Genomic DNA, 12,082 nt, shown 5'->3' with positions numbered 1-12,082 from the left:
TCCACAAACAGCACACGTGTGACCCAAGCCTTGCTGTTGGATCGCCACATGACACTCAGCTGCTCCTTGTCGACCTTGTGTTTCTTGAAGGCCCGTGGGTTCTCCGAGTGGTACACCAGCAGGGGCTTGATCTTCAGGTCGCCGCTTGCGTTGGCACAGAAGAGCAGGGTCAGAGGGTCCTTCATGGGCTTGTGGCCAGGCAACTTGGCCTCCTCCTGTGTGATGAAAGTCCTTTTGGGCATCCTCTTCCAAAACAGCCCGGTCTCGTCGCAGTTGAAGACCTGCTGTGGAACGTAGCCCTCCGTCTTCACAGCCTCCAGGAACTCCGTTGCAAAGTCTTCAGCCGCAGGAACATCAGAACTGGCAGCCTCTCCATGCCTGACCACGCTGTGGATTCCAGATCTTGCCTTGAATCGGTCAAACCAACCTCTGCTTGCCTTGAAGACTTCTGGCTCGCCTGAGGTTCCTGGCTGTTCCCGGACGAGGTCTGCGTGCAAGGCCTTGGCCTTCTCACAAATGACGGCCTCAGTCACTGTGTCCCCTGCACGCTGCTTCTCTTCTAACCAGATGAGCAGCAACTTCTCGACCTCCTCCAGAACAGCTGGGCAGTTCTTCATGATCCTGGTGACTCCCTTGGCTGCATCCGTCGAAAGGATCTTCTCCCTCATCCTCAGGATGGTCCCGATGGTCGATGGATTCCTCCCGTACTCCCTGGCGAGGTCTGTCACACGCATTCCACCGTCGTGCTTCCGGATGATCTCCTTCTTCATTTCCAGCGTCACCTTCTCCTTCTTCCTCTCGCCGGCCTCTGCAGCAGCAGTCTTCTTGGGTCCCATGGCAGCACAGCTTCTACCTTCGCAAACTCAAAAAAAAAAAGAAAAAAAGAATCAATGCTTCACATCCAAAAAATTCAAAAGCACCCAGCCACCCACCACACAGAAATTCAAACCCAGAACCAAGTCCTTGAATTCCAAACACCCAACCCAAAATCCAAAAACCCCAAAAAAAGTTTTAAAAGTTTAACTTACCAAATGGCTGCAAAAGAAGTTTTGGAAAAGCTTCAAAAATCACCAAAGTCTTCAAAAACCTCAACTGTTCCCCCAGCACCCACCCACCACACAGAAATTGCAAACCCCTCCCCAACTGTTGCAAACCCCTTCCCAACTGTTCCCCCAGCCACCCACCGCACAGAAATTCAAACCCAGAAATTTTTTTCAAAAAAAACCAACATGGCCCAATGGTCACAGAAAATCATAAAAATGCAGAAAAAAACCACACAAGCTCCCAGATTCTTGCAAACCCCTCCCCAACTGTTCCCCCAGCCAGCCACCACACAGAAATTCAAATCCAGAATTTTTTTAAACAACAGCAGAGTGGCCCAATGGTCACAGAAAATCATAAAAATTCAAAAAAAAACCCCCACACAAGATTCCCAGATTCTTGCAAACCCCTCCTCAACTGTTCCCCCAGCCAGCCACCACACAGAAATTCAAACCCAGAATTTTTTTTTTAAAAAAACAACATGGCCCAATGGTCACAAAAAATCATAAAAATTAAAAAAAAAACCACACAAGCTCCCAGATTCTTGCAAACCCCTCCTCAACTGTTCCCCCAGCCAGCCACCACACAGAAATTCAAACCCAGAATTTTTTTTTTTAAAAAAACAGCAGAGTGGCCCAATGGTCACAAAAAATCATAAAAATGCAGAAAAAAACCACACAAGCTTCCAGATTCTTGCAAACCCCTTCCCAACACCAAGTCCTTGAATTCCAAACACCCCAACCCAAAATCCAAAAACCCCCAAAAAAGTTGTAAAAGTTTAACTTACCAAATGGCTGCAAAAGAAGTTTTGGAAAAGCTTCAAAAATCAGCAAAGTCTTCAAAAACCTCAAAAAAGGCTACCACACCGCGTGCTATGAGTTGCTCCTCGAAGTCAAGTCGCAACTGCACCTCTTCAAGCAATGCACCCTGGGTATTAACGGTTTTACGAAAAAGGAAACAAACTTGCAAGACGTTTTCGTCTTGCGAAGCAAGCCCATAGGGAAATTCGTCTTGCGAAGCACATCGAAAAACGAAAAACTCTTTCGTGTAGCGAGTTTTTCATCTTACGAGGCATTCGTCTTGCGGGGCACCACTGTACATGCATCTCCAGTGTCTTACCTAATCTGATAAAGTTCCCATATGCAAACTGCAAAGATTGAGCACAAGCCAAAATTCTCTAATTCCCAGCCGCTTGTCCAAAGGGGGACCCTGTCTTCCTTGGCACAAGAATGCAGTAAAGAGCTGACCATTGACAAGCTTTGTATTTCCCTATTTATTTTTTTAATGTTGATTTCATTTTCAAAGGTTTACATACTTTGCTATCAACAATACATTTAATTTTTCCATTGACTTCCCATCCCTCCCACCATGATGTTCTATGTTTATCTTTTAATGCTGTATATTTTAACTTATGACACTCCATATATACATCCTATGTTATTGGCATTAATGTCTTTCTACTATTGCTCATATTTCAAATCCTCCTGGCATTTTAATGCAATTACAATAGTTCTTTAGATATTCTACAAAAGTTTTCCAATCCTCAAAGAACATTTCGTCATTTTATTCCCCTATTCGTATCTGAATATCTTTTCAGGATGAAGGCAAGCATCAGTAAAATGTATTAATCTGTTTAACTCTTTAGAAAACAGAGAAATCAAATGCATAACCATTTGCGGCAAAATATGTGTCCAGCCCACCAGAACAGAAACCTTGCAAATGGCCCTAGTCACCCCCGGCTGGACCCTGAGGAAATTCAGATGGCTGATGTAAGTAGCATTTTTTAAAAAAAAAATGTGTGGGAACCTCTGAAATAGCAATGGGGGGAGGGGATAGATCAAGGGCAGAGAGGGAAATGGTCATTTCCTCCTCCTCCTGCTCCCCCCCCCATTCTATTTCTATTTCCCTTCTTTCCTTTCTCCCTCTTTTCCCTCCCTTGGCTTTTCCAGAGGCAGTCAATGTAGTAGTTTATTGGTGGGGCTCCCAGCTGCTGCACTAAGAGCTGCTGTATGTGAGGAAGGGGGAAAAGGACACTGAGACACAAAGGCACAGAGGCTGCTACTTCAAGTCCCTGCAGGTGCATAGCAGCCGAGTGGGCAAGCAGCAGCCCAGATGGTCTACGAACACACCTGGTGTGTTGCCCAGGAACGGGAGAGAACTTTCATTGTATTTAGAGATGGATCCATCAAATTCACACTTTCTAGAACAATCTGAGAACCAAAACACAGAACCTTCCTTCAAAATTGGCAATTAACTGAATTTTGTGATGTATTTCTCCAATCAAACAGTGTTACAAATATGCATATATTCACAGTAAGGTTTGCATTAAAAAGGAGCCTGTTAGTGGAAATAACATAAAAATGCATCGTATTAGGACAAATCGCTTGCAAAAGTGTGCGCATTATGTAAAACCGCATTTTTAAAAGTCGGTTTGGAGAAACTCACACAAAAATGCCGAATAATTTTCATTGTTGTGGAAATGTGGAGAACTGAATTTAAGATTGGAAAAATGAGATACGGAGATCACTGAAATTTGCAGATCCTTCCATCCTTTGTGCTGCCCACTTTGACAGCCACGGTGTGTCTCCAGGCTGCCCCCACCGCTGCCTTGCAATGCCTTCCAGTAAGGATAACGGGGGAGGGCCTTCGTCATGCAGCAGCCCCCACCTTTGGCTCAATTAATTGGAGGATTCCAGTTTGCTGTTATAGTTGTTTCTTTTAAAAATTACAAGTTAATCTTATTGCTTTTTGTCATATGCAGCCCTGTCCTGGGCTTAAAGGCTGGGTAGGAATTAAACATGATAATAAGTGTTAGCTTCATTTGGGTAGCCTGAGATGAGCGTCTGTGCATTTCAGTTGGTGCTATTTGGTGTGTGGAAAGGGGCTTCATTCCTCACTGGCTTAGTATTTTGGCAAGACTTAAACGTCTCTAAAGAGATTGGTTTTCTGCTCGGGTGATGCAACTATTGCTGTTAAATACAAGTTGTCTCCTCCGGTGATATGCGTTGCTCTGCATCTTTAGTGTTCTGTGCTTTGCTGCTGGGGAGATGCCAGCCCAGAGATTAGCATTACAAGGTCACAAGCTTTTAAAAGCAATCATAAGCAGCACTTCCAGGCAGGCTAATTGTTTTGGAGGTTCTGAAATTGAAGAACAAAAGTCAAGCATATTTAGGGCGATCTGAATTGGCTGGCCTAATTCTTATCCTCTGTAAATGGAAGCATAATGTAGTATGGTTTATAACAAGCCTATAAATAAAACAATGTTTTCAGCTTAAAATTGATGACAGATAATTTGTGACTTTCCGCCCAGTATATGTCGAAAAACGTTCCTGCTACTGAGCATGTCATACGAAGGGAAACGGAGACCACTTTTTCAGGGAGCCATTCCTGCTCACCATCCCACCCGTGCTCCACAGGGACTCCGACTTCAAGGCAAAGGTACTTCACACCCCAGCTTCAAAACTCAGTTTTGTCTCAACTTACCTGCATAGCGATCTGTGCATATGCAGACATCTGGGAGTGCAGAAAAGCCCTTCAGTTAATGGCATGATGGAAATGTTCCTTGCAGGCCTTTGGCCTCATTTGCAACAGTCTAGTTTCAGTAATTGACTTTTCCTTGTTCCTGTGACATTTTGCTTTCAGATCTCATGCTAAGCAGGGTCCTCTTATCTTTCTAGAGACAGGCAGTCAGGAAGGGGTGAGCAGCCTGGCTCTCTCTCTCTCTCAAAATCAGTCGTGCCCCTTTGGGTGTTTCTGTCCAGCTCTGAGTGGGTTTGAGCAGTCAGAAGGAGCGGTGGAAGGGGTGAGGTGCGTCCCAAAGAAAATGCTCCACATGGAACTTTGTGCTCTTAACCCCTGCATGCCCATGTATAAGTAGAAACACAGGGTACAGCTGCATTCATTACCAGCCTCCTTTCTAGCCCATCCTCTTTCTCCAAGAAGCTTAGAGCTGCATACCTGGGGTTAGCCCATTTTATTCTCTCGCAAGTCAAGCCTGCTAAGTAACTTGTGTGGATCCATGCAGTATGAGGCTGCTGGGAGGGATCCAAAGTCACTTGCTCTGGTTTGATCCGCAGACATGGAAGCCACACTTGGAGCTTGGAGCAGACAGAAAGCCTGACTTCGGACTGTCAGTCTGGGATTATGCTGTCTTCCGTGGGGACCAGCAAATGCAACAGCCCTGCCTGCGTGGAGGCTCGCGCTCGGAGGGAGGCTGCCTATGCCAGCGAGGAGCAAAGGAGGCCCATGATGCAATACAGAGACTCCGTGGATTCCCTTCGAGACTCACCACATAGTGAGAGGTCTCGTTTTCTGCTGTTATTCTCGCTTGCTGTTCCCACTTGCTTGTCAGTATGGATGGTGTTTCAGAGACCTGAAAAGCAGAGAAAAGCCCCCCCCTCACACAATGTCCAGTCTCCCTCATGAAACAGTGAGAGAGAAGGAGGGGGATGGTGAGAGCTTTGAGCATCAATTCCAGAGTCAAGATGAATAAGCTGAGTTAAAGGGGGTTTTTTTGTTTTTGTTTTGCAACACACACACACACACACACACACACACACACACACACACATTAAAAGGCCGTGTGGCATAATGGCTAAGGGCTCGTCCACACTTACTTTTGCTCTGCATTTCTAGGTCTGGGCTTTCTAGGTCTGTGTCCGACAGTTTTGTTTGTTTGCCCCACTGCTTTCCCTGCAAAAACCTTGCTGCTTAATGCTGAATTGGAGTAAATGGGATTCTGTGGAAAACTTGAATTGCCTTTTGCTCTGATTCAGCAGTAAAGAGCAGATTTTCCTAGGGAAAGCAGTGGGATGACGAGGACAACAACACTTGGACATAGACCGGGAAAGTGAAGAGCTGTGCCTAGAAAGTGTGGCGCGAAAGGTAAATGTGAATGAGCCCTAAGAGTCTGGATTAGGAGGCCCATGGTTAAAATTTGCCATAAATCCACTAGATAGCTGTAATCTGCTCCAGCCTCACCGTATGCAACCTGGGGAAAACAGCCCTGACTTGCTCTGCAGGTCTGCTGCTGTTGCAGAATTATGACAATATAATCTAGGTGAAGTGGTTTGCATGCTGTAAAGCACCACTGTGATCAAAGCCTGCCCCAAACCAGGAGCTTGCCATGTGCTTAGTTCTTTGACTCTTAACACATCTTCCCCACTGGTCTCCCATTTCCTCCACCGCTGCCACGTGACTTCCATCTTAGGCTCACACAGAACTGGAACCTGAACACATGACAGCAACAGCCAGGCACCATCACTTTCTTCAGTTGGTGTCCTCGAAAATGCTAGAGAACATACTGCTGTAATGAACTACGTTGTGGCTAATCCACATCTGACAGAAACAATGTTGAGGATTAAACTGCAATGATGTGCACACTTGAGTGAAACCTAGAGAACCTACCGTACTTTCAATAAACACACATAGCAAGCCACCCCATGAGATAAAGAGGCTACGATAATAGGAAGGGACATTTAAGTAGAGGAGAGAAGCATGTTCGGGTTTTAAATGCACCGGATAGTGGTCAGCAGAATAACATAATTCACCAGAGAAAGTAGAAATGGTTGGTTTTCTTGGTCTGAGCATAAGTGCAAGTTGCTTGGGAAGAGTGATCGCAAGGGTCTGATCTCTGACAATAGGCGGCATTCAAGGAAATAAATAACATAATTTTACTATCTTTTTCCCTAGAGCTTGTTATGTGGTGTTTTGTCCTCATGATTTTGAAATGTTCCTTGTTAGGAGGATCATCTTGCATTGTTTCAGATACATGTTTAGGAGTGCTCTCATTTTGACTCAAGAAAACCACCATTTTATAGTTCAAATTGGGGGAAATAAATACAATAAATGGACAAAAGTACAAAGATTCACAAAAAGTTTAGGGGTATGCATACCCCTGCGTCCCCTCAGGAAAAAAACCACTGAATTATATGATTGTTACTTGTTGCTTGTTCACCTTGACTTTGGGGTTTTACCTTGCATACACAAGTGGGGTTAGGTTTTCACCCTTAATCTGCTTCCCACTGTAAAATTTAAAAATCACTGAACTGTTTTGCTCATAATTGTTCTTTTCACGTGTAAAGAAGTGATCCCATTTGTTTCCTGTGTGTTTTATCTGTGCTCCTAAGTTAAGGTCTGAGCCTCTAACTGAAAAAATACCCCCCTTATTGTTCATTTGACCAAACCCCATGACAATTCCCACCTTGCTCCTCTCGGTGTGGTAATTCTTCCCGGGCCCTGGGACGATGACTGTCTCCCTGCCACCTCTTTCTATCTCATTGTAAACAAAACACACAGACAAACAGAAAAAAATATTTCTGTGCAAGTTGGGCTATTAGAAAGCATTAACTCAGCCTGGATTTAAAGTTGTGTGCTAAAGGGGGGGGGGAGAGCTCTTCATTGTGACCCTTCGGCTTGATCCCAATGCCGTTGTTTCTTCTTCCAGGTACGTATCTGCCTTGACCACCCCAGCACGCCTGTCGCCGGTTGACTTCCACTGCTCAGTATCAGCCCACATGCCCACCTTTGAGATCACTTCTCCTAATTCAGCTCATGCAGTCTCTCTGCCTCCTGCAGCATCCATTAGCTTCCAGGTGGAGGAACAGCAGCCATTGCTCCGGAGGTACCAGATCCCTTCCCAAGATATGCAAAGGTATGAGAGTTACTACCAAAGACGGAGCTACCTGAACGAGAGCACGGGGAGCTTGCCCTCCAGCCCCTTCCGCATCACGGAGGACGACGAATATGAGACGACGCATGAGTACATCTCTGTGCTAGATCAGCCAAAGAGAGCGGGCAGCAGCAACAGGCGGTGGAGAAAATCGAAACTGAATGGGCACCTGTCACACAGGGGCAAAATGCTGAGAGACTCCTTTTCAGTGAGCAGTGCCTCATACAGTGAATCTGATGAGGAGCTGGTGGCCGAGAGCACGCCTTTCTTAAGTATGAGAAACACGGAGGCAATGGACCCCGATTCACCCCCTCTCTATCGCCTGGCCGATAGCAGGACTTACTATTCCTTCGACAGATGCAACACGCAGGGAGGGAACCAAGTGACACATAACAGCAGATCCCGCCAAGATTCAGCACCACCTTAGAGGCCACACCGACTCTCCCTCATGCCCACTCCCATGAACACACCAGGACTGAGGAAGCGGGGAGGAATAACAGAAAAGACAAATTTTTATTTTATATATAAAAAAGAAAAAAATATGAAATGTTTTATTTTCATTTTAGCAATGATGTCTTATAATAGCTAATGGCAAAGACCTTTTTATAAGGAATCTCTATTTATACGTAACATCTTGATTTACAGCTTCTGAGAAAAGAAGAAATCAACAAAAAAAAATTAAAGAGATGGGCCAATTTTTGACTACTTACAAATCATTAAAAAAAACAAAATTCGTGGTGCCTTTTGCTGTACGCTAATGCCAGAGTCCACAATGAAAATTACGTTTAAGCATTCTTGAGATCATAAGCTTTATGTTTAGGACAACTTGTTATGGAATATTTTAATAAGCACTTTTCCATTTGAACACAAACACCCTTTTAAATTGCTTGATATCTGGATGTTGGTAATCTAGTGCTTTTAAAGTGTTGCGCACACATACACTTTCTCTTTTGTGCTCTCTCTCTCTCTCTCACACACACAACATATGTGTCAATGTTTCCATACGTCCCTTTCCCTTTCAGGGAAAATAATATGTACTGGTAATTACATTTTTTAATACAAGATAAGTAGGAAGTGAATAAAGCACACAGTAGTAACAGCCCTTACAATATATCGCTTAGTCTAAACAGATCCGTGAGCAAGGGGAAACCAGATAATCAAACAAATGAAATACTTTGAAGCAGTGTGGTTAAATAGGACTATTTCAAGAAATGCTGATTCTGAGATCTGCTTCAGCCCTGCTACTGAGCACAAGCGCTAAGCTCTTCATCAGTGACTCTGAGCACCTGCTGTCTGTTCTTCAGAGCCAAAAAAGGTGCAACCCAGATTCTGATGCTAGTTTGGTCATAAAACAACTGTAGAAGGTTCAGGGGCTGTTGATGACGTGTGCGCACCTGTTTTAAAAGCCCAAAGTGAGCTAAGAATCTCCTGAAGTACATCGCCCGAGCAGTAGCTGTCTCCTCCTCCTCCTTGCCCCAAGTAGCGTCACCAGCATGCTGGCTCTTGCCGCTACCTCCCCCCCCCCAGAAAGAAACAAAATAAATGCCACTATCAGTGTGCCCTGTTTTGTAAAGACAGTTGTTATTGTAACGTTCTAGCGTTTCATAATGACTTTCTTAAAAATATCTATCTATATATTTTAGCAAGCCGCACGGCATCCCATCGTGTCACTAGCAGCTCTGAGACAACTTCTTTGTACAGCTGGCAAGAAAACTCCCATGACAGAGAGAGATCCCTTCTTTCCTTTCCGCTCCTCGTGGGGCCCTCCGGTTTACATCCTAGCCTGCCTCTTTTCTTTTTCTCTTTTGACTTCTGCATGTCCTTTGCATTTCAGATACTGTAGATTGGATGCATGGAGAAGCTGTGACTGAGAAGATTAAAATACAATTGCCAGTGTATTTCTTTTAACTTTTAGCAATAAAGTACTTTAAACCCTTTGTTCCTCATCCACAACAGGGTCCAATAGAAACGCTGCTAATTTGTCATAAAGATGATTGTAAAAACAAAAACAAAAAAATTGCTCTGGATTGTCTGAATGTCAGAACTCTTGACTGTTTAACACTTGAACTTTTTTAATATTATAAATAAAAGTAAGAAATGACTACCAAGATTCTAAAATCAATTTCACAGTCAGTGGTGAGAGAGAAAATGAAAGACTGGGAGCCATTATAGGTGGTCTCAATTGGATATAGACTAAAGTTCCCTGATTTGCAATAGCAGACCTGGCCTAATTGCCATCCCTTTCCTTCCGTGAATAGCCAGTTGCTCTGACCTGGGCTGTCAAAGCCAATTCTGACTGGGATGGAAGGATCTATCAGTTTCAGATCTCTCAGTTTTTCATTTTTCCAATCCTGAATTCAGTTCTTCACAATTTGCAGGAATGTGTGAATTTTTTTTAAAAAAACACATTTTCATTTTAGTGTGAATTTCTCCTAATAAACACATTTTATACACAATTTTGACTATTGTACACATTTTTGCAAGCAATTCCCCTTAATAAAATGTGTTTTCTTTGTTAGTGAAAATATTAATTTTAACTACAACAATAGTAATTCTGTGTACACTTTCCTGTAATATTTCATTTAAAAAAACATTAGTCAGTTGGAGAATTGCATTGCAAAATTCAGATAAGTGCAAATTTCAAAAGATTTCAGTTCACATATTGTTCCAGAAAGTGTGAATTTGAAGGTTTAGGCTTCCGACATGTACCAAATTGAATCTCCCCTCCATCCCTGGTTCTGACACACCAATAATTTGTCCCAAATTGGCATAAAATTGCAATTGCATTAATGCTGCAATCCTCTGCAAATTTCCTCTGGAAAAAAAATAGCATAGGATTTGAATGCACCTGCCATTTTATTGGTTGTTCAGCCAGTTCTTTTTTTTTTTAAAGGGTTTTGCAAAGTGAATAGCCTCACTTTTTATATTTTACAAACAATAAGCTTAAACTACAAAAGAAAATAAATACCCCTACTCCCTCCAACCTTCAAACATGGAAAGTCATTGTTCAAATGCCCACGTCACATAGGTAAGTATATTGATGTCTGGATAGCTGAGATGTCATGAGCCTCAGGAAGTCCATATTTCCTTTTCTGGTGTAGGTTCAGCCTTTGAACAGGAGAAAACTTACCAAAATCTATTCTCAAATCACACTCTGAATCATGATTTTGCAATAAAATGCAGTTCTGTCTAGACTCCAGTAAGGTATTGAAGCGCCATTGAGTTTCATCAACAGGGAGCCTTGTTGCTCACACTGGGTAAAAGACACAGGAGCCGGCACTGACCTCAGATCATGAGTTTTGCAGGTTGGAGTACAAGGCTCTGGACCTAGTGGGTAGAAGTGGGTGATACCTGTCCAGATAGTAAACTGCTGAGTGTGTTGAAATGGCAGCTATTTTGTCATAACTACATCATGAAATTAAACGTTTGAAAGATGAGCTTTGTTCTGAGTAGCTTACTAGTGCTGCATACGCCAGCAGCAATATGTCTGTTTGTGTGTGCTCTTCCTTGCTCTGAGCACAGAGTGCCTTTTCTTAAATCTGTGAAATGTTGGGCAGTCTGGAAGTGGCGCAGCCTTTGGCAGCAGGTGCAGCCCTAATAGCCATTTTTGGTATCCCGTTCCCCTTTTGACATTTTGTAAAAAGATGGACAGGTACATTGGGGTTTATTCTAGATTTATTGAGATTTTATGCGACTTCTGCTTTCCTTTACATCATATGCAGATTCATTCACCAAAGAGCCCATAAAGTTATTTTAATGTTTTCATGCATTTCTACATAGGTTTTATTACAGCTACCTAATAAAACAGATTTATTATCTGCATCTGCCTGATTTCTTTAACATATTGCCTTATTTTTTTTATAACTGCCAAGAGTCTAGTTTTCACAAAAGCTTTGTAAGCGTTTTTCTTTGCTGTGATACAACAAGCATTTGCAGATTGCTTGTGCAATTAAACCAAATAAACACTTAGGAATGCCCACAACAATAAGAAGCCAGCAATTATTACATACAGAAATAAAAATGATTGCATACAGAGTCTAGCCAGGCTCCAGTAATCTCTCTCACACTCCGGAGGGGAAATGGCGCAGGTGAGCACGGCTCCTAAAACAGCCTTAGAAGAAGGCTGCATTGTGGCACAGGGCAAAGGGAAGCCTGGAAGGAAAGGAGGCTGCTCCAAAAACCTGCTTGGATTTCATGGAATCAGAGAATTGCAGAGTTGGACAGAGTTGGACCAGGGTCACCTGTTCCAACTCTCTGCAAAGCAGGACTCTCTTGGCCAACACGGAGCTTGAAGTCAAGGCTCTGAGATTATGTGCCTACCAAGAGCTGCACAACGACACCATCTCACTCCATGGGCTTTCTCAGGGTGTG

The 12,082-nt window shown here is 43.4% G+C and overlaps 1 protein-coding gene across 6 annotated transcripts in view; it reads left to right on the top strand.

Annotated features, from left to right (window-relative positions):
* Nucleotides 1-11,476, top strand: part of NRG2 (neuregulin 2) — a 134,975-nt gene extending 123,499 nt beyond the window's left edge. For 3 of the 6 annotated variants that reach the window (XM_083624461.1, XM_083624459.1, XM_083624460.1), the window contains 4 exons: nt 2,687-2,810; nt 4,352-4,479; nt 5,118-5,342; nt 7,487-11,476. In XM_083624461.1, coding sequence (XP_083480587.1) covers nt 2,687-2,810; nt 4,352-4,479; nt 5,118-5,342; nt 7,487-8,138 — 1,129 coding nt within the window. In that variant the 3' untranslated portion in view covers nt 8,139-11,476. The remainder of the gene's footprint in view (nt 1-2,686; nt 2,811-4,351; nt 4,480-5,117; nt 5,343-7,486) is intronic. The other 3 variants (XM_083624462.1, XM_083624463.1, XM_083624464.1) reach the window with 1 other exon arrangement.
* The last annotated feature ends 606 nt before the right edge of the window (nt 11,477-12,082 follow it).

The sequence above is a fragment of the Podarcis filfolensis genome (assembly GCF_964270895.1).
Source record: "Podarcis filfolensis genome assembly, chromosome: 7".
NCBI classification, from domain to species: domain Eukaryota; kingdom Metazoa; phylum Chordata; class Lepidosauria; order Squamata; family Lacertidae; genus Podarcis; species Podarcis filfolensis.
Note: the sequence above shows the minus strand (reverse complement) of the source record. Positions and strands in the feature narration are given on the sequence as shown.